The sequence below is a fragment of the Phalacrocorax aristotelis genome, chromosome 4 (assembly GCF_949628215.1).
Source record: "Phalacrocorax aristotelis chromosome 4, bGulAri2.1, whole genome shotgun sequence".
NCBI classification, from domain to species: Eukaryota; Metazoa; Chordata; class Aves; order Suliformes; family Phalacrocoracidae; genus Phalacrocorax; species Phalacrocorax aristotelis.
This window is the reverse complement of record NC_134279.1, coordinates 6934400-6956572: the sequence shown is the minus strand read 5'-3', so window position 1 is coordinate 6956572 and position 22173 is coordinate 6934400. Positions and strand designations below refer to the sequence as shown.

The following is a 22173-nucleotide window of genomic DNA, read 5'->3' as shown; positions in this document are numbered from 1 at the left end:
TCCCCTTCTTCAGCTGCTAGAAAAATCTCCCTATTCCCCAAACCCAGCTGTTTCCCCTTTTGGCCATTGCTCAACTTCTATGGTTTATAAATTAACTAATCAGCTATACACATATAGGTTCTTGAACTGTTATGGTTAAATAAAGGCAAGACTTCTCTGCAAGGTCCCTGAAGAGCCATGTTCCATGGAAACCTAGTGGAATTATTTTTGTGTTTGGATGGGCTGATCTTTTATCCTCATGTTTGAACTGTTATTTCTTTTCAGCTGTAAACTACTATGAGAAATGTAGCTGAATCACTTGACTAAAAAGTTGCTTATGCCAAAAGAAAAACAATGAAAAATTGGAAGTCATAGCAGAGTTCAGTAGATCTCATTTGCAATGTGATGGAAAAAACGTGTGATACTGGTTGAGAGCTCCAGTAGTTTTTCCTTGAGGAGAGGAAATTCTTTTTTCCAAATTTGTCTTGGATCTACGTGTAACTTCTCTAGCATACATGATTTGTGCAATTAATTTCCCAAATTACTTTAACAAATGATAATTTCTTAGTAATTTCCTTCATTCAGGCTTCAGTGTTGTAAATACTGATCCTGCAAACCACCATTATGTAAATATACTTGAACTTAGCTGGTGTACTCCTGAGTAAAGCTGTGGTGGTACCTTTTAAGTGAGAGCTGTGTTTAAATACCCACAGACTGCTATTTAGTCAGACAATTGCAAAAAAAAATACTATAGTCTTTCGGACTGTGGATTCAAATTTAGTCTGAGCTTATGTATGAAAGTAAAAGATGCTATCTTCTATTTTATCGATTTTTTTTTCCCTTTTCCCCCCTGCCCTTTTTTTTCCGTTTCCCCTCTAGTACACGAGAGGCACCGTGTCAGCCTTCTCTCCTTTTGATGCCAGAGCTGACGCAGAAGCTCTTCGTAAGGCCATGAAGGGAATGGGTAAGAATAATTTATTTTATGAAAAGGAAAGGGCTCTCGCTCCTTTGGAAACATCCTTTCTGAACTCTTTTTTTTGTATTAGCAGATGAGGATAGAGCATGCATCTACATGCCATGGAATGACAACCTCAGGACTGTAGGAGTCTGGGTGTGTCCTAGTTTTGACTGTGCTGCTCTCAAGGATAGTTTGTTTTTTTTTTTTTAGTTTAGTATAAGGGAAAAAAGAAGGCAGTTTGCACGTTCTCCATTAAAAATTGATACTCGAGGCTTGTCTGCACACAGAGCTTTTTACTGCACAGTAAGCTAGACTGTGGGTTTACAGGCAACAACTGTGGAGATTTGTGACATTATAGTAAAAGCTCTGTGCTAGGAAAATGTGCAACAGCTCCCACGATCTGGAACTGCATAAGCACATTACAGTTACTCTGAGAAAAGAATACAAGCACACAGCATGAATGTAGACTAACAAGTTGTCTGTAAACTCACGCTATAGCTTTTTGCCCCAAAACTTCCCTGTGAGAGCAAAATCTAATTTGCTGTTCTTTTTGAAGCTGCCTGCGGGAGGAAGCAGAAGGAAGGGAAGAAGGGAAATGTGATACACCTCAGCCTACTGAGAAATTCAGCAGGGCTAGTAAGATGCTGTGCTGAGGGCTACCTTGCAAACCATTGTATATAAAATGGATAATAGCTCTGCACTTCTGTACCCTGGGGTGTTTGGGGTTACTGGACTGAGTTTTGCTGGGAATCGGCAGATTGTTTATTCTAAAGTAAATCTCTTGGTGAGCCCAAAGGCAGAATACAGAGTGTGACTAAATGTTGTAGCTGATGCCTGGGGTGCTGGGAGCAGTATTTGTAACAGAGCGCTGGTGGAGAACAAACAACATGTAGGTCCTCCAGCCATATTTTTGCGACAGTAGAATACCAAACATGGCAGCCCGGCTTGGGGTGTGGTGACATTTGTTATTTAAATGCTTGTGCTGTTTGTCAGTAGACTGTTGTTTTCAAAGCATCTTTCATTGCCTTTTGAGTTTGTGCCACTGCTGTTTGTTTTTTAGAGCATGTTTGTAACTCTCTGTTCTTTCTGACTTCAGGGACTGATGAAGAAACTGTTCTGAAGATCCTTACCAGCAGAAACAATGCTCAGCGTCAAGAAATTGCATCTGCCTTTAAAACCTTGTTTGGCAGGGTGAGAAGAAAAATACCTCTAGAAATGAGCTGAATATGACCTACGATGATTATTTGAAACTGTCAGGCACATTCATCATGCTCCCTGTAAAAGTTTCATTCAAAGAAAATCTAGTTTTGCTTCCGTCTCCGCCTCTCCCCTGCCCTACCATATCCTTAATTGCTGGCTAGGTTAGACTGTTTCTTTTAGGTTAGCACAAAGAAGTTACCTTTTTTTTTTCCCCTCTGTGTTTTGGTCCAATATATCTTAGACGGGTTTTTGTGCAAAAGCTCCTATAGTTTCCTGTTAGTATACTTCTAGTACTGACCTCATCCTTGGTATGGAAGGAGTTATCAAATATTTTGACCCAAGGTGACAGCAGGAAAATAATTTTCTACGGCTACAAAATGTGACAGAAATAAAGCAGCCTAATATCATAGGAGAGAAAAAAAACAAATATAGTGGTAGATAAAGCCATAAGTAAGTTCCAGGCAAAGTCAGCTTATTTCTTTCTTCCAGCATTGTTCAATCCTTTAATGTTCTGGCTGGGTAACCTTTGTTTCAAACAGCAAGTGCAGGGAACAGCTAGGGTTTAAAGAATTTCTGTATTGAAAAAAAAATTGTAATATGTTTCAGGTTTTCCAAATGCCCATGTATCCTCTTCTGTTTTATTTGGCTACACTTATTTCAGTTTGGGTACCAAGTAAAACAGACACACCCCTGTCCCTTGCACATTTTCATGTGTCTCCAGAGTCTTCTAGCTTGCAGACACACATGCAGCCATCATCTAAAATGGTTAGTCCTTGTTCATTACAGCACTGTTTGTTCTGCATTAGGATCTTGTAGATGACCTGAAGTCGGAACTTACTGGCAAATTTGAAACGTTGATGGTATCTTTGATGAGACCAACTTACATTTTTGATGCTCATGCACTGAAGCATGCCATCAAGGTAAGAGGAATGAGGGAAGGGAAGTAATACATTATATGAAATGTTTGTTGTTCTTTTGTTGTTTTTTAGGAATGAACTCTCGGTTCGTAAGGGGAATGCTAATAGAAGTAGCTTTTTTCTTTTTTTAAATTAGGAGTGTTATGCTAATACCAGCTTTTATTGCTAATGCCATGGTTTTGCCTGGTTTCTTATTCATTCTAATAACTCATTAAAGGTAGTTTAGAAATGTAGTCTATATAATGTTTTCTGTGAGATTATTTTAATAAGAAGCTGTGTAATCTTAAGAGAACGATGTTGCTGTACATGCAGATTAAAATCGACATAGCATAAGACTTTTTCCTTCTGATTTAAATGCAATAAGCAAATGCACATGTTGCTTTTAAATTCTTGTGTTGCTGAAGTGCAGTGCAGAAGTCCATGGACACTAGATTTTTCTGCTGTGAGCAGCCTAGGTTTTACAGCTGTACACATAGGCTGCAAATTAGTTCAAGGCATTTCACTGAAGTGTGATGTTGTTTGTATGTCTCTTCTTGACTGTTTTTTAACCTAAAGCGTGTTTTGCCCCTCATGGATTACAGTGCGACCTCAAAATTGATGGGCTAGCGTACTTGTGTAAACTGGTGTCCACCAAAATCATGAGTGGGTATTATCTGTATTGTTGAACATGTCCTAAAGGCTGCCTTCAGTAATACAGAGGGAAAGGTTGATAGCCCTGTCAGTGTTACTTGTCTACTATCTCCCTTTAGCATTAAAAGGCATTTAGTGCCTTTTTGGGAAGGCCAGGGAAACAATATACAATATGTATGTGTAGATGCTTTAGTGTGTTTTCTTCCATGTGGTCCTATTTTTTTTTTTTTTTTCCCCTCTGTCACACCTGGCTGATATTAGCCTGTACAAATTCAGGAGTTAAATGTCCCTGGATTGTTCACAGAACCTGTTGATTAAAGCAGAGGACGTTGAACTTGACTGGTGTCAGGTAGTGCTTGGTTAGGTGACGCTTACATGTAAACTTCCAAGATCCCTGATGACTGTCTGGTTAATATGTAGGCTTTAGTCTGCAAGCTAGTGCTCATGAACCCATGACCCAGCAAACAGAAACTTTAATCCTGGAAATTTTCTGTAATGTCTTTTATATGCAGTGGGGGAAGGGGAGATGGCATCTGGCAAAGAAGCTGATAAAGGCCTTGTTGACTAAAAGGAAAAAATGTATTCCCAAGCTCCTCTTGTTGACCTGGGAGTCAAAGACTGACAGGGGAATGACAGAGCAGATGGGTGTAGGAGGGAAAATAGAGGTAGTGAAACAAGAGTGGTTTTGTTCTTGTCACTTATAAAAAGTGATATTAAACACAAGATCACAGGATTTCAGAGAATGTGTCTGCACAGGAAAAGATGTCGATACAAGCTGCGGTTCAGCTAAGGTGGACAACAACAGTAAAGAAGATGTGATAGCAGAGGCTTGAGTGCAAGATAACAACTCGGCAAAGAGCATCAAGTCTGTGTTGAAGATCACCCTATCAATTTTCACTGCTGTTACTTAGATTAGAACTAATACAACTGTGCCTCCATCACTTGTTTGGTAGGCACGGTCTTGAAACAGTCTGTATTTTGAAACAGTCTGTATTTTGAAACTTATTACATGTAACCTGGCAGATTTGTATTTTGGATGTGTGTGTATACAGTTAGGTATCTTTGTATGCAGTTAGTATTCAGATTTTCCTTGCAGGAAAGGCTGTAAATAACACGCTGAAGCAAAAAAATTCACAGTATTATATGTCAGCGTTGCTTTTGTGAAATGATTCCTTTGGAAGCATGAAGAGCAATGGCTTATTCTTACAGGCAAAGTAGACTGACTTGTGGAAACAAGATATTGGCTTGGCTTTTGTAAAATTTATCTCTGTAAAAGTGAAGAGTGCCTGTTGTGCCTGCTGTAATTAGAGTACAGCAGCTTGAACTATCTGGGTTAGCGGTTCTGTAGTAAAATGTGTGTGTTTGCAGTGGAAGAGAGGGTGGGTTTAACATAGCACAGGTCATGGAAGGGCAAAGATCATTGCTGGGTGGCTCTATGCTTATCTGTGTACTAGTTGGTGAAAGACAGTATATGAGGTAGAGCTAAGAAGGAAACTGTTACTCCGTTCACTTACCCCAGTATCATTGGCTGTAAAGCTGAAGAACTGAGGCATATCTGGTTGTGCTTGAACATGGAAGGGCTCATCTGAATCCTGCAGCAGTGAGCCTTTATTAAGTGTTGGGCTGATTTTGAAGACAGAACGGGTAGAAATTCTTCCCCAAACCACCACAATATACTAGGGAGAAGAAAATATTTTTTCTTTATTTGGTCCATGTGTATAAGCTGATGCTTGCTTTTGATTGTCAAAGGGAATTCTTGTTTTCGTCTTGTTATTCCATCAATTGATTTATACTTGCACCCCTGCAGGGAGCAGGAACAAATGAGAAAGTGTTGACTGAAATTCTTGCCTCCAGAACACCTGCGGAAGTGCGGAATATTAAACAGGTTTATCTGCAAGGTAAAGTTCTGTATAAAATAAAGTTCTAGGGTCTCTGTTCAATTCTCTTAATATGATTTTAGCTCATCTTTCAAATAAGATTTGCCTGTGAACTGATAGATGTGTCCAATAAGTGGGATTTTGTTCTGCTGTGTTGCAAAACTTCATGTTGAAAGAAACTAGAGTTTGGATTATAAGCTAAAAGAGTTTTTATTTTGGGGCTGTGACTGTAGGTCGTGGTGTTTTTATGCTTTATAGTTAGAATTAATTCAAATGCATCTTTTTCTTTCACCCACTATCCTCATCCCTTTGACTGAAAGGAGATTTTTAGTAATTGGAAACTAGAAAACTGGTATCACATTAAAAAACAGAAGTGTTTTTTTTTTCCTTTTGCTAAGTGTTCGGTTCAAATGCATTTGCACTAAAGCAGGTGCAGCTTTTTGGTTGTCCACAGGAGTACGTGCTTTTACCCTGTGATTGTGGGGTTGTTTTTTTAAGGCAGTGTTTAATTCAACTTGTTACTTTTATCTCTATGCAGATTCCTGCTAGAAAAGAAATTATCATGTCTTAATAAAGTTTGAGCCAAGACTTAGCCTCCAAGGGTAAAATTTATTAGCACTGTACTTTTCTGGGCTCACAGTTGCTGTACAGTTGTGAGACTGCCGTATTTCAGCATAACTCCAGATCTGTATGCTCTTTAGGTCCTTAAAGAGCAGAATCTGTGCAAGTCACCTTGTATTTAAAAAAATTCTGAGTAATCTGCTTCTGATACTAGGAGTGAGATGCTATCTTTTCACCTCTTTTACAATAATGTTAGGTTGTAAGCGAAAGCAGAATATGTCCTAGTTGTTAAAGCTGTTTCCAGCAAGTGATTCTGCAAGCTGTGAGTCGAATTAACTTTTTGCTTTTCCTTGCTTTCTCCTCAAAATAATGAGGAGGTCTGTAAGGTGGTGAATGGGTATTCTTCTCTTGCAGAGTATGAGGCCAACTTGGAGGATAAGATCACGGGAGAAACATCGGGCTATTTCCAGAGACTGCTGGTGGTCCTGCTGCAGGTCAGTATCTCTGCAGGTTAGTGTGCAGGCATGTGTGTATGATTTTTCACTACCATTTTCCTGTCCAATGTACACTTGTCGCTTTCTGCTTGCTAACCTGGGATTCTCAATAGACTTGGTGATAGGCAGGATTGGTTCTGAAACAGTCACTTCCCCTGACCTGCAGGGTCAGTTTTGAGCTCTCTGATGGGACATTTCTACATCACAGAATTGAATAACTTCTCTGATGCTCATGAGTATAGCAGAATGCCTGCTATGTGGGGTTTTGAAGCGAATAGAAGAGAATATTTATTTCATAAAGACACATGCAAGCAGAAGGGAAAAATAAGGTGATTTTGGAGAAGGTGCATTAGGGGTTGACTTCTCACAGTAACTCTTACAGGCTCAATGTAACAGATAAGTTGTTTTTTTTATTCAACTTCTGATTCTTCAGTTTAACAACTTCTGAAAATTCTCTTTAGGCCAATAGAGATCCTGACGGCAGAATTGATGAGGGTCTTGTTGAGCAGGATGCTCAGGTGGGTGAATGACTTGGGTTTTGGGGCATTTCTAGAGGTTTTATTATTTCATTATTTTAAAAATACACATATTAATTATTTATTATTCTTTAAAGGCTCTATTGCAAAGAGGGTATACAGCTAGAATTCAAACATGAGAGAGAAATTGTTAAGGTTCTCTCTGTGTGTTTCCTAATATTTTCCTGTGCAATTTTCCTGTGCATTCTGGACAAAAGCAGTGTCAAAACCTGAAACATTGGGATCAGGATTTTTGGCACTTCCACATTTCAGTGTAAAGCATGTGTTGTTTTGCCTATTACTTGATGAGGTGCCTGAATGGAACAGTGATTAGATCACTGGAAGTGAGAGTTGTGATTGCTGAGGCTTTGTGTTGCTGAGATGCTCACTGCTGGAAAACTCAGAGGTGTTAACAGTTCATTCCTTAACATCTGACTTGAACTTCTCTCTGAATTCAATTCTCACACATCATGTGTCATATACATGTCGTAGTGAGATATTAATGCTTTTCGGTGAGGGATGCCTCCGTAGAGGTTCACCAAAACTAAAAGGAGAAAATACACCAAATATTCTGCTTTACTTAACCATATGACAATCTAAGAATTGCCTCTAAAGAGTTTCTAGAGACTCCCAAATTGCCCTTTGCAAGGACTGTCTGTCCATGATGTTGTCACTGATCACTAAACCTGTGCTTTAGACAGGAAGAGGAATATGAGCAGTAAATTGGTATCGTTGATGCAGTCTCTTGCTGGATGCTATTTGTAGTGATGATCAATATTGCAGCAACTTGAAGAACTCATTTAATGCCTGTTTCTTCTTGGTTATTTCGGATGGCTATTTTCCTCTCCTAAATTATCAGTCGAGATGAAAGAAAATATATAGATTGTTCAAGGGTACGAGGAGGAAGAGCAGAACACCAGATCAATAAAACTTTCTCTTGATAGCACGGCAAGATGGAGACACACTTTTTATTGGCGCAGGCCTATCCTTTGTTATGTAAACTCGGAAAGCATTGTTCTTCTGCTATTAAAATTAATCCTGTGGAACACCAGAGCTTGAAAATCAGTGAGGCAAATGTTTGAATCACAGATTAGACTGTGTCATGAAATTGTGTCAGTCTTGCCTTTCGCTGGGCTTACATAATTAAAGAAACCCATGAACCACAGGCCTTAGTAGGTAGATAGATTCCTTTTCGGCCTCTTCAGTTGGTTTTAAATGAGCATCTACATTTAGAAGACACAGTACCTAAAGGTAGAAAAAGTCCTGGATTTCTAAACGCTCTCCGTGGTTTGTTACATACGTTTGGCTTGAGCTGGGACCCAAACAGAGAAGTGTTCTGTTACATTTCTCTTTACTGATATCTTTACATTCATCACGTCTGAATCTGTCCCAACTACGTTAGAATTTTCTAATTATTATTGCCAGGTAGAGATGGTCAGGATTGAGGTATGTGACTGTGCAAACGTAAGACTATTTTTGGCTCCTCAATGTTTCTCTTGATTAATATGATATTTTGGGAAGGATTTGATACATTAGAGGGCAGCCTTTTTACTCAGTGGTGATTAAAAAATTTTTTTTTTAGTATATGACTACTATACGTTAATTCAAAGCAGGTGGGGAATGGGCATTCATACTATGAGATAGTATGAATACGCAGGGAACTTGCAAGACTTCTCTTAGAATGCCTGAAGGAGCAAGTTTAACTTTTTGGAAGAGATTTTCTGAATTTTTTTTTTTTAAGTTATGGAATTGATGTACGTTTTGGGTATTGCACAGTGGCAAGGCAGGTAAAAACTTAGAGCTCACATAAAATGCCATTCACAACTTCTGTTATCTCTGAAGAAATAAATTCCTGCTGTTTCCAAATGTGGTGCTCGAACTTCACATTTGTTACTGGATGAAGAGTGATGGTATTCATTTGAAGAACTTAGCATATATGATTTGAAATAAATACCCTTGCAATGCCTTAATAGCTTCCCCCTGCCCTTCTCTTTTGTAGTCTGTACCATTAATATTAAAAAAAGCATGCAGCAGTCACAAGTGTGTTTTGAATAGGACTGTGGGACAAACATAAATGGGAAATTCATAACATCCTGCACAGGTTTTACAACACGGACAGGCAGATGGCCGGCAGCGTCGCTATGCAGCAGATTTGGTTGTGGGGATTTTTCTAAGAAATATTTGATTGCCTGAATATAGGTGGTAACCTGTTTGTCTGTCCTCTGCTCACTGAGGAAGGAGAAAAAATATTAAATACTACGATATGTACCAACCTTTCTCCTTACGTGGTGTTTAGCACACAATTTGGAAAAAAGCTTCTCAGTGTCAGGAAAAAGAACTAATTTAATTTTCTGGTTTTTTTTTTTTTCCTTTCTCATTTTCCTCCTCCTGTTGCTTATTCCAACTTTAAGTGCATTACTTTCCTAAGTGCTGCTACTGGCCCGGTCGTTGTCTGCACTGAAGACAGACTTGCCTGAAGAGCAATGAATGTGCAAAAACGATTAAAATCTATTACTGATCTGGTTTCATATTGCTAAGAATTTAGCAGCCCACAAATCCTGTTTCCAAGAGCTTCTAAATCCATCTTCCCTTCCTTTTTGGAAAACTTCCTCCAGGGCCAAGTTAGCTTGGTTCTCCCTTTGATACGACTTGTCATGTAATAAAGTTTTGCTAGTCTAATTTGAAAAAGGGGAAGGGAAAAAAAAAAAACCTAGAAGAAGCAGCATCAGGAATGGATTTTATATCCTGTATTATCACAGCTTCCGAAATCTTCAGAATTATGAAAGGGACTATGCGCACAGTTTTAGGGCCTTAAGCAGTATTACTCATGTAAATGCTTTCACAATCGATTTCAGAATTTATATATTTCTTTCTAAAGTCAGTTCAGTACTTTGCAATTTTATTTCATGTTTTCCCTCCAGCTGTAGCTTGTTAGTAAGTTTAACGCTCTTTAGAGCAAGACAAATAGAGCTTTTCAACAGGGTGTGTGGACGCATAACAAATGCTGTTGTTTTGATCTCTTGAATTTACAACAGGTTTTGTTTAGAGCTGGGGAGCTGAAATGGGGAACAGATGAAGAGAAGTTTATCACCATCTTGGGAACCCGAAGTGTTTCCCATTTAAGGAGGGGTAGGTAGCATGGTTCATATATTCTTGAAAACTTCTGCCTGAAGTCTCAGCGTTACCCAGTTGGTGGTAGAAATGAAGAAAAGTTTTTTCTGGTACTGCATTTGTTAAGCCCAGAAATCTTTAATCGTATCTTCCCTCTACTTAATAATTTTACTTTTGTTTGCTGTGATTTAGTTGCCCCCTAGCAGTGGTGATCTCCTGCTTGAAGGAGTGGTGCAGTAGGTCTGAGGGACAACTGGGGTGTTTGTTTCTGGATGCTTATTGTGTTTTGTTCCCTTTCAAAAGAGGTCATGGCAGTAGAAGTGATGCTGAGTGTGTTATGAGTCATCAAAATCAGATGGAGATCCAGCCCTAAAAACATCAACCCTTTCGTAGGTTCATATTTTATTAGCTGTTAATAAAGAGACAATTTTTTTTCCCTGTTCCTTATCCATTCATAAGTCTGTTTTACCAAGCTGCTTAGGCCATTGGAAATAATGGCCAGTAAGTTTTGAATTGGTTCTCCAATCTCTTTGTTTTCCTTTTTCAATCTTGGGATTCATTTGGATTTCCAAAGGTGTTTTGATTTGTGATTTTACTGTTTCGTTTTTTACCATTATTTGCATTAAAGTAATCCTAAAGTTTTGTTTTGATGCACCCAACATTTACTTAGCATGATAGAAATTTAGGGTTCCATATAAAACACAGGTCTTCCGGCTATTCATGACCACAGACTTGAATAGAATGCCAAGAGGCCAGTTTGTTTGTGTGAAGTTCATTTGATGCAGTACCCCAGGGTAGACAAGTTCTTAGATTCAGGCTAACTGATAGCTGTACCCTGGGAAAAATGTTTATAATTTCCTAAAACTTCCCTTTCCCTCTTCTCCCTGTAACCTTTCACTGGATGTGTTCACAGAATCACAGAATGGGTGAGGTTGGAAGGGACCTCTGGAGGTCATCTTGTCCAGCCCTGCTTGAGCAGGGCTACGTAGAGCAGGCTGCCCTGGACCATGTCCAGGTGGCTTTTGTGGATCAGAGAGGACTCCACAACCTCCCTGGGCAACCTGTGCCAGTACTGAATCACCTGCACAGGAGAAAAGTGTTTCCTTATGTTCAGACAGAACCTCGTGTCCCTGCTGCCTCTTGTCCTGGCGCTGGGCACCACTGAAGAGAGCCTGGGTTCATCTTCTTTACACCCTCTCTTCACATATTTGTACACGTTGATGAGATTCCCCCTTGAGCCTTCTCTTTTCCAGGCTGAACAGCCCCAGCGCTCTCAATCTCTCCTCATAGGAGACATGTTCCAGTCCCTTAATCATCTGAGTGGCCCTTTACTGGACTTGCTTCAGTTGCTCCACCTCTCTTTTGAACCGGGGAGCCCAGAACCGGACCCCACACTCCAGGTGTGGCCTTGCCAGTGCTGAGTAGATGGGAAAGGATCACCTCCCTCAACCTGCTGGCAACACTCCTCCCAGTGCAGCCCAGGATACCATTCGCCACCTTTGCCACAAGGGCACACTGCTGCCTCGTGCTCAAACTGGGGCCCACCAGGACCCCTAGCTCCTTTTCTGCAGAGCCGCTTTCCAGCTGGTCACCCCCAAGCATGTTCTGGTGCCTGGGGTTGTTCCTCCCCAGGTACAAGAACGTGTTGTATAGTAGCAACCTGGTAGGAAATAGCTATTTAAAATAGGACAGAGGGAAGAATGAGTGGGTGATAGCATTTGAACTGTGGATAATGAGGTACAGATGGCATTAACCTGTGCTGCAGGGGACACTGGGGGAAATGCTGGCTAGACACGTGATTAAGCATGCTTCCTGTTTTGCAGTGTTTGACAAATATATGACTATTTCCGGCTTTCAAATTGAAGAGACCATTGACCGTGAAACCTCTGGTGATTTGGAGAAGCTGCTTCTGGCAGTTGGTAATTAAGTCTTAATAGATCTAGAACTGGCCTCCTTTGCTTACTCCCAGGCCTCCTTAGATTGCAGTTGTTATAGGAAGTGGCATGAAAACATGGTTCCTTTTCAAAGTTAATCACCTGGGATCTATTTTTGTATTTAGAGGACAGGCCTTTATTTTTCTTTTAATAGATAGCAGCGTTGGGGGGAAGTGAGGCAGAGGGTGGTGGTGATGCGCTGTATTCTGTTCGGTCATGTGCATCTCTATCAGAAGGTGAGACAAAACTCTGCCTTCGTTTGTTTTCCTGGTATCTCATTTAGGACAGTGTCGTAGTAGATTTGTAACTGGGAACAGAATTTGACTAGCAGCATCTCTTTTCTATTATTTCTAATAGAAACGGTACATTCAAACTCCTAGAACCCAAAGAGTTGTAGCAGAGGAACAGACTAGCTGGCAGCTGTATACTTAATTGTCCACCCTGGAGAGAATGATCCAGTAACACACACACCTTGTCTTGACAGTGAAAGATTGTCCTGTATTAAATCACAATGAATAATTTAATCCTTTGCCTTTTTTCAGTGAAATGCATCCGAAGCGTGCCTGCCTATTTTGCCGAGACTCTGTATTATTCCATGAAGGTACGTACATGCTTTCCATACGTCATTTTCCATCTCCCCCGACTACAGTTCCTCTCCCTTTCACTTATTCTTCATTTCTTCTTTCACTGCTAATGCCAACAGGATACTGTATCACTAAGGTTTGAGGAATGCAGATCTGGGAGAGGATGCAAACGATTCATAAGCTTTACTTTGAGTTCATCGTAAGTTTGTCAGACCATAAATCTTTTACAGGAAACATCAGTCTCATGAGATGTTTTTGGACTTGTTACAATGGAAAATGTCTGGATAGATGCACTGGGCATCTTCAGCTAAATAAAGACTACAGTGTCTTTAGTTGGTGGATATATTGAGGAAGTAAAGATGACCAAAATCCGCATTGCAGATTGTGCAGATTTAGTGCTCTTTGTTTCGGATATGGGTATTTACTGGCTGAAGGTGTAGTTAGCTTTGAAACACATTTTGGTGACTGTCCATCCCATTTTGAGAAGGAAAAGAAACTCATCACAGAAAAGGAGAGAGGCTTAAACAGCTACAAAAGATTCTGCAGGCGAATCTTGTCAGCAACACAGCTGTGTTTCTGTTGGCTTCGCCTTCTCTTGGATGGGAAGAGATAAGCAGGGAGAACTGTATTTTTAACACACAGTGGCTAATATTAATTAAAACCGAGGTAGGTAGTCTATTGTTTTCAGGCAAGTTCTCAGCTTCCCTGAAGAATTCCTCTCTTCCCCTTGCTGAAAAGCACTGAAGTATGTTTGTTACCAGACGGTTGTGTTGATGAGGCGTCAGCGTGAGAATTAGTGATAAGAGAAAAAATGATAGCTCAATTTATAAAAGCTGCTTTACTGCTTTTATAAGCATTAGCGTAAAATAAGGTTCAGGTGGAAAATAGAAGATATTATACCAGTTTGATGAGAGCTGTATGAGGAGGATTACTTTTTTCTTATTTATCTGTTTGTTAGTTTTTATTTTTAAAGGATGCAATAGAAAACCTTTTCCTGTAAGTTTTAAAATCTTTTATATTTCTGTTACAAGGGCCTTGATTAATGTCTGCTGTTGAGATCCCCAGGTATTTTTAAAATATAAATAAAAATCGTTAAGCACTAGAGATAAGAGAGGTCATAATTTATTACTTCAGCAGAATAGTTTGTATTTCTAATTAATCAGTTTGGCATGATAAAGTTCTACAATGCACAGAGTTTGCTTTCTTGATTAGGTAAGGCGCAGAGCCTGGTTTTTACCACTATCTAATGTCAAATCCTACTCAGAAACCACCGGACTCATGGCATAACTTTTGAGCAGCTTTAGGGCATGTTTAGATGTAATCCAAGAATATTTCACCCAGTCGAAGGATTGAGTGACCCTGGACGTTAGGCTGAAGATGATCGTGGGGGCTCTGCCAAGTCCTTCCTTGAGGTGCATTAGCAGGTCAGCATGTGAAAATTTGTATTGCTTCAGCTTGTGTGGAGTCTGACTTGTCTGAGCAGGAGGGGTCAGGATGTTAGTCTGGCACAGCCTGCCAGCACAGGAACTTAAAATGTTTCAAGCAATAAAGATGAATAAAAGAGTGGAGAATGTTTGTATGGCTGGGAAAGGTTTATGAAGTTTGCCTTCATAATAAGCAGCTGGATAATTCGTGGAATGAGTTGCTCTGCCTGTGTCTTGCTGTACAGCGTTACGTCCTTTGTATTAGTCATTGTTAGGATTTGTGTTCCCAGTTCCAGAACTGACTACAGTTCTGCAGTCTCAGACTACATTGAAAGGGTGATTTGCATGTGATTCTGATCGTGGTGATCAGGTATACCACTGTGTAATCTTGGAACTGGCTTATTTTAAATTTATATGGGCATTCACGGTTGAAGCCTATGAGTTGAAATACGAAATAAGAGGTCTGACCATATTGCACTTCACAGAAGTCCAGGGATTAGAGCACCTTGCGTGGTCAGTCCTCCATTCTCCACATTGCAGTGTGAATGACTTGTGATACTGTCCCAGGTATTCTCTGTTTTGGAGTAGAAATGTGGTGCTGGAGTGTTTTGAGATGCCCCTTGTTGCACTTTGTGCTTTCGTGTTGCGCTCTGATTGGTTTTATTTGTTGTTTTGCTGCAGCATCTGTCTGGAACAAACTCATATTTTATTATTGTTTAAACTTTTCTCTTTAGGGGGCTGGCACTGATGATGATACCCTGATCAGAGTCATGGTTTCAAGAAGTGAAATTGATCTGTTGGATATTAGAAAAGAATTCAGAAAGAATTTTGCAAAATCATTGCATCAAATGATTCAGGTAAAATTACTGTTCTGTTGTCAGGGAAAATGGGGGTGAATGAGATGCCATTGCTTCCACTGTTTATTTCTATTGGGGAGGGCAGTTGTGAGTAGAGCTGGGCAACACCATGCCCTTTAAGGGAATTGGTGGTTGGTCTGCAGTTTTGTGAAGTACCAAGTAGTGCCGTTTAAGTGGGGGACAGTTCCTGTGAAAAGCTAAGGGCTTCTTTCCAGGGTTCACTAGGAGAGCAGATGTGGTTTTCTGAAATGACAATTACTCATACACAATTTTTAGCTACCACTTCATTTCCTCTTTCTTGTCTGGGTTCCTTCTGATTTTCAGTGCTTCAGAGAGGGTTCTGGCTCCAGAGAAATAATCCTGGGGTTGGGAGTCTGACTTATCACGAGGTTGAAGTTTAAATCTTGGATTGTGGTGTGGAACCTTTTGCACCATTTCAAAGTGGAAAGCATTTTATTGTGGAATCAGTCTGAGTCATAATCTCCTTTGAGTGGATGGGAAAGAGCCAGCAAGAAATCCAGAGCCAGCTGCTTCTGCAAAGTTGAAGCCAAAATGCCTTTTTTCCTAGGAATTTTTCTGGGGTGTTTTTTTTTACTTTTAAATGCTGCTTCTTATGATTTTCTGTTATAATTCCTGACATTATGCTCTCTTTATTTGGCTAGGTGGAGTTGCTTTTGGCACTGTCAGTCAGGCCCATACAGCTTTCCTGCGGAATTAGTAGCAGAGCTTCCCATTAATTACAGGGAGCAGGTCTGGAGCCTTTCTAAGTGATGGCAGGTGCCCTTCGCACATTTAAAAGTGGCTGCTTTTGGCACTCCTTTGGGCTTCTCCTTTTGTTTGGGCTTTCTCACTTGCAGACAAGTGCATTCTAACATGCAGCGGGTAGCTCAGTTCTAGTAAAGCGTTTAGAGACTTTTTGTTTCTGAAAGTCTGTCTGTGTAAATATAGCTCTAACAGAAGAGGCAGAGAATTTCCTTGCGTCATTCCTGAGTGCAGAGCCACCAAAGTGGATTTCCTGTGGGTGGGACAAATGTATAATCTGTTGGAGTCCTCATTGGCTGCTGTTTTTCTTCCCATTTCTGTGGTTGTGACTCACAGTGACTGGTCTGTTATATTAACAGAAAGATACGTCTGGGGACTACAGGAAAGCACTCCTGCTCCTCTGTGGCGGAGATGATGACTAATGGTGACAGTGGCACGAAGGATTTGTTGTACTCCAGCTTTGCAGCCCTTTAGTTAGCATGTCTAGCTGAGTTTTTGTATCTTAATGCTTTGCGGCTGTTTGAATTTATACTGGCATTGCACTTAGTAAAAATGAGTGTATTGTTACCCAAGTGATAGCTGATCCCTCCTCTTCCTGACATCCCAACTTCAAGGAATTCAAGTGCCTTCTGTGAGTATGCGAGAGTTGTCTTCATGGAAGATGGGTACTGAGCACAGAACCCAGTTCTTTGCAAGTGTTTTGCTGAAATAGGAAAAAAAATAACATATTTCACTAATAATTTGAAGATTATCTTTTTTTTTGCTTTTATTCCTTACATTTCCATTGAGTGTTAAGCTAGCTCTAACATGGCAAATGAAGAAAAGATAACATTTGTATGTAATATTTGAATGAATTTGCTGAATATAATACAAGCAATCATTGGAAATCTAAAGGACCAATAAATTTTTTTCCCTCTCAGCACAGTTGTATGTGGTTTTTAATGGTTGAAGATCTATTTTCCCTTTCAGATGATTGCATTGCTTCAAACTGTTGGTATATTTTTGCTACTATTATTCAGGCTTCTAAGTATATATGATGTTTTGCAGCTGTAACTCTTGATGTCTAGTCTAGTATATGGGTGCTGTAGTGATGCTGCTGTTCAGTATAGCTGGAATACCAAATTAGTGGTACTTGCTGGGCCCTGCATTCTCATTTTGTGCTGCTTTGTCTTTTTCTTCCCCAAAGCTAGGGGAAGGAAGGCGAGCTGTTTGCATAGTGCCAAAGTAGAGCAGATATGCTGCACTTGTAGGAGCAATCTGAGATTTCTGGGATAGAAGCAGGTGGAGAAGAGATGGGAACACAGTGATCTGTACTTCAGGGATCTTGGGTGAAAAGAGGATGGTTGCAGCACTGTTCTTTCATCAGGTTAGCAGGGAGCAAAGCGCAGTGAGAGAAGCACTGGTCTGTTTTATAGGCTGCCTTAAATTCACTGCTTTAGTTCATCATTTATGACTGGCTCTGAAAATTAAATTGACGTGTGTGAAGGAGAATAGAGAGACTTCTGTTTCATGCATTATAAGGTCTAAACACCATGGTTCTAAACTTAGCTTATCAGTTAGTCACGTACGTCAGCTGTAGAAACTGCACATTTTAATAATCCTGTTGAAATTGATTCTTCACAGATTATTAAGAGCTTTAAAACTTTCATTCTGAATACACAAGTTTTAATTTTATATGTTGTAATTCTGAATTATTACCATCATGATCTCTTGCTAGTAAGTACTTTGTTTCCAGTGTAAAATATGAAAGATGTTTTTGTAAGTGAAGATACTAACTACAGCCTAATCCACTCTAAAACCTTCTTTGTCTTCCATTCTCTCACACACATGCACTCATTCTTTCCTGCTCATGCACTCTCACTTTCACTCTCTTTCTCTTCCCTGCTTCTTTTTGTTCACATTTAAGACTTACAGACACAAAACCAGCATTTTTTTTTTTTTTAATGAGACAGTTAAATGCTTTCATTTGCTATTCCTGGACAGTTTACTGAATTCTCCAGGTCACTGCTGTATGTGGGGACGGCTGTGGGTGTGGTTTGCATCTCCACCATAGTTTAAACAGATCTAAATTGTGCTGCTGTAATCCTGCTCTGCCCTCTTCTTCAGGCTACGTGATCCCACCTCTGCTACATGCTGGCACCAAAGCTCTGCTGACCCCTTGGGTGACCTGATCGAGGGCCCTGGGCTGGCAGAACCCAGGCATACAGCTACAGCCTGATGCCCTCAGTAACCGACTGGGGCATCTGGCAAGGGCTGCTGCTGGTGGAGGGAAGGACTAGGAATGTGTATGGAGCGAGAAGCAGCTTTGTGGAAAGGGAGATGGGACTCAACATGGGTTGCTCTGGATTTGCTGTCTGCTGTCATAAACTGCTCCTGGGTTTATAAGAGCCTCATGAGATTAGCAAAGGGATTCTTCAAACAGCTTTCTGCAGGTACAGACCCAAATTAAGAAATTTAGGTTCAATGTGAAATCAAAGGTGATGCTTGAAATCAGATTGCATGAATCCCATGGCTGTGCCTTAATCACAGTATTTCTTCTTTCACTTTTATTTGGCTGTGAGGAAGACTGGGGCATCCAGATGTAGAGAAGCTACTTAAAAAATAAACTGAATGTACATAAAATGTATTTGAGACTTTTTATGCATAAAGACTTAAATATGGTCAGTGTAGATATATCTAAGATGCTTGTATGGTTTGCTACTGTACCAATTACAAACCTTGTCTGCCTATGTTGTGTTTATCGGCTTGTCAGAGTGGTACAGGATAGTGTTTTGGAACATGACCAAATGTTTTCCAAATAACATGATATACCAGTAATAATACTAGAACAGTAATATTTTTTATTTAGACTTTTAGGTGTTTGGCAGAAGAAAAAGCTATATTATGTGTTCGGATTTTGTTTTCTTCTTTCTTGGGATTAATTTTCAGCATTTGTCAGGTTTGCTTTTTGTCAAATCTTTACAAAACGTGTTAGCAAGGAGTGTTAATTTGCAGTTAGTCATCCTTGAATAACGTGGCCAGCTGCACATACTCCGAGCTTAGATGACCACTGGCTAGAAATATCTTGTGATGACTGAAAGTTTTTTGGATTCTGGTTTGGGTTTTTTTGTTTGTTTTTACAGTGAGTTAGTATTTGCCGAGGTAAAATCATGCACGAAATGATTGCTGCTGAGCAGTTATGAAAATGGCTGCGTGGGATCAGACCTACTTAGAGTTGTTTTCCTTGTTTGTATGCTTAATGACTTCTCAAAAAATTTAAATAGAGGTAGGGCACAAGACTTTCTTACCCCGAAAGCCCTAATGGTTCTTCTGCAGTGTATCACATTTATCATCCTCACTCCTGGTATTCATTATTATGTTTTGGTTTGGTTTGGGTTTTTTTATCCCTTTCTTCAGTGTGGATGTCGGAACTACTGCTCTGCAGCTTCAGCCCAGCAGTTCCCTCCAAAATCTTTGCGAAGGTGCCACATTTGCTGCTTTTTTCTGCTCTGGAGATTAGACACTATTTAATTTTCCACTTTCTTTCAGTTTCTTTAGAATTCTTAGGAAAATAGCATCTGATCTTCGTGATTTGTTACTGATCCTTTTGTAGATTTTGGTGTGTATTTTCTGTTGACGCTTGAAATGTGTCCATCAGGGTCTGCTGTGTAAAGAAGGCTTCTGGTGTGTTTCCCTCACCAAAGGCAGAAGAGTATGCGATGATCGGTTTGCGTGTGAAGCTATTCCAGCAAAGGCTGACCGTTGTCACAAACCTGATGCTTATGGCTTAAGTTGAATTACCTTAAGCTATGGCCAAAATGTATAAATAGTAACTCTTAACAGGAGTTGTGTTAGGGGTCAGTATAATATCAGTCATCTACAGAAAGCTTTAAGACGCAAATAGTGCAGCAGCATTTGAAATTCCCTTTTGAAGTAATGAAACAGAGAAACCAAAGTCCAACAACCTATGTCTTCTCTAAGAAGTCTAATTAAAATGGGAAGAAGTTTACTGAGTTGTATTTCTAGTATTTGGTATGTAACTTCCCTCTAGGAATACAAAATATGGAATCTCCAGTACAGTGCAATCCTAAGATAACTTTAAACTACAGCTGCCTATGATATACTTCCTTTGTGGCAATAGTTAATCATTGGTGTAGCTTTTTTTTTTTCTTCTCTCTGCCTTCTGATTTTGATTCATGAAAACTTGTGTTCAGCTCATTTCTGGCACAATTCTGAAGTGTTGATACGTCCTATCAATCTCTTTGCTAAGTTAAGAGCAAGTCGTAACATGAGCAGTGAAATCGACCCTCTTACCTATGAAGAATCTATTTTAAAGCAAACTTCAAGAAATCAAGTATTATTGGTTTTGCCTGAAAAGCCTACTCTCCCTCCTTTTTCTCTCTCCCATGCCCAGAAATGTGTGTTAGGAGATTACTATTTTACTACTAGAAACATAATATTCTTTATCTATTTGTTTCATCACAAAGTGTTTATTTTAACGTTATTACACACAGTGTATTGAACAAAAGAAGGTGGAATTTACTAGCTTGTTACTTCATTTTTTCCTCAATTTTTGTTGATGCATATAAAAATTTTATTTTATTTGGATTCATAATAAATGCTTGTTAAACTAAACTGAGCTGCCTATTTTCTTGTTAGATTATCCAGCTGTTTAGATTAAATATTCTGGTTGAGGCCTTTAAATCTAAAACTAAAATAGAAAAAAAACCTCGTGCTAAAGCTTAGATTTAGTTTTGAGAATTAAGCAGTATTTTGTGGACATGTATCACTGGACCACCCAATGTGGTGCTGTTCGTACTGTTTCTTTATCCCATTGCTACTCTGACAGCTGGAATTGCTGTGGGCATTTATTTACTCAAATCTGTCTTGAAAGCAGTAATTTATGAATAAGGCAATACTATGCGTGAAAAGCCTAAGGTGTAATAAGTTTTCGTTTCTCCTTTTTGATTTAGAGTACAATACATCTGAGAATCATAGATCAGCAAAGTGTGTCCAGTGTATTGGTGAGTGACTCATTACACTGAAGGGCATGGATGATAGCTTTTGTGTTCTGTATTAAGTATTTTTGGCATCCTTTAGGAATGTACCCCGGTAGCATTCAAAGCTGATGTTTCCTTCCCCTTCCCCTGACCCTCCAAAGAGGAATGAGCTGGAGGAGGTGGGGCTGCTGGACCAGTGACAGGGTACAAACTTTTTTTACTGCATCTTCATTTCAAGCTTGTTGGAGGGTGACTGAATTCGGAGAAATGAGATTAGGTCAGACCTTAACTAATTCAGATGCTAGTTTGGCTGCTGAAGCTGTTAATAGAGACGCTGACTTTAAGAATGATTTTTGACTTGTCTGAAGTGTATCAAAATGCCTCAGAAATGGGACCTTTTCAGAGCTCGATTTGGGTTGGTTTTTTTTCTCCCCATTTCACTGCTGTGACCATAGCTATACATTTGTCTGTTCTTTAAAGAAATGAATTATACATGATGTAAAATCTCTACTCCAATGCCTGGGACAGACAGAATAGGCAGGCTCTTGTCTCCCTCCATTTGGCATTCAGGGAGAGGTGAGGTGACCGCTGCAGAACATGCGGCTGCTCCTGGATTGCTTTCATCAGAAATAGTAACTTTTTCGTCTGAAATGAATCCTTTCTGTGTCTTGCAAGTTTTAAATGGCAAAAAAAGTATCTTCAAAAAGACTATGTTAAGAATGATGATGTCATTGGAAAGAACCCAGAGCCTGGAATAGGTTTGTGGAATGTGACTAAAAAGCACTTTGTAGATAATTTACCTGCCAAGTGTCTGTAGTTCATTACTACTGGCATTGCATTTTGGACTTGTAAATGAAACGCTTCATCTCTTTGACTCAGTAAAGCTTTTAATCACATGGTTACTTTTGTCCCAGTTCAACAAAGCATCTACAGAAATGTTGAAACCTCATCTCCTTGTTGTTAGGGGTGCTGTGAGCGTTCCAGTCACAACTTGTGAATAGTAATCAGTGGCCCACACTTGCCCGAGCAGTGCCTTGGAAGACAGTGAGGACTGAGATGGTGCCTGGAGGCATGGCTGCATGTGCTTCCTGCATTCAGGGACACGTCTGGTGGTACTGCGTGAAGGCGCTATGTGGATGGGCTCGTTCTCACTGCATGGGTTTCACTTCGCTAATTATTTTCGAAAATGCAACCACTGAAATATGCTGTGAGGCCCAAGTCGAATCCTAGGCGTTAATGGTTGTGATGTTTGTGTCTGGCTGGGTGCAGCACTCATGGGTCTCCCCCTCTCAGCTGTACCTGAGGGAGGGAGGGCACCCATAGCCTCCTCCCTGCCTGGCAGTGCACTTAAGTCCTTCAAAAAGCAAATAAACAGCAAAAGTATTTTCTAG

The 22173-nt window shown here is 39.9% G+C and overlaps 1 protein-coding gene across 2 annotated transcripts in view; it reads left to right on the top strand.

The window, feature by feature from the left end:
- The window catches only part of ANXA5 (annexin A5), a 53870-nt gene extending 37153 nt beyond the window's left edge, over positions 1 to 16717 (top strand). For both annotated transcript variants that reach the window (XM_075090177.1, XM_075090178.1), the window contains exons 3-13: positions 859 to 943; positions 2034 to 2128; positions 2944 to 3057; positions 5492 to 5582; positions 6537 to 6616; positions 7078 to 7134; positions 10167 to 10260; positions 12066 to 12161; positions 12719 to 12777; positions 14919 to 15041; positions 16163 to 16717. In XM_075090177.1, the coding sequence (XP_074946278.1) occupies positions 859 to 943; positions 2034 to 2128; positions 2944 to 3057; positions 5492 to 5582; positions 6537 to 6616; positions 7078 to 7134; positions 10167 to 10260; positions 12066 to 12161; positions 12719 to 12777; positions 14919 to 15041; positions 16163 to 16225 (957 nt within the window). In that variant the 3' untranslated portion in view covers positions 16226 to 16717. The remainder of the gene's footprint in view (positions 1 to 858; positions 944 to 2033; positions 2129 to 2943; positions 3058 to 5491; positions 5583 to 6536; positions 6617 to 7077; positions 7135 to 10166; positions 10261 to 12065; positions 12162 to 12718; positions 12778 to 14918; positions 15042 to 16162) is intronic.
- Positions 16718 to 22173: the final 5456 nt, after the last annotated feature.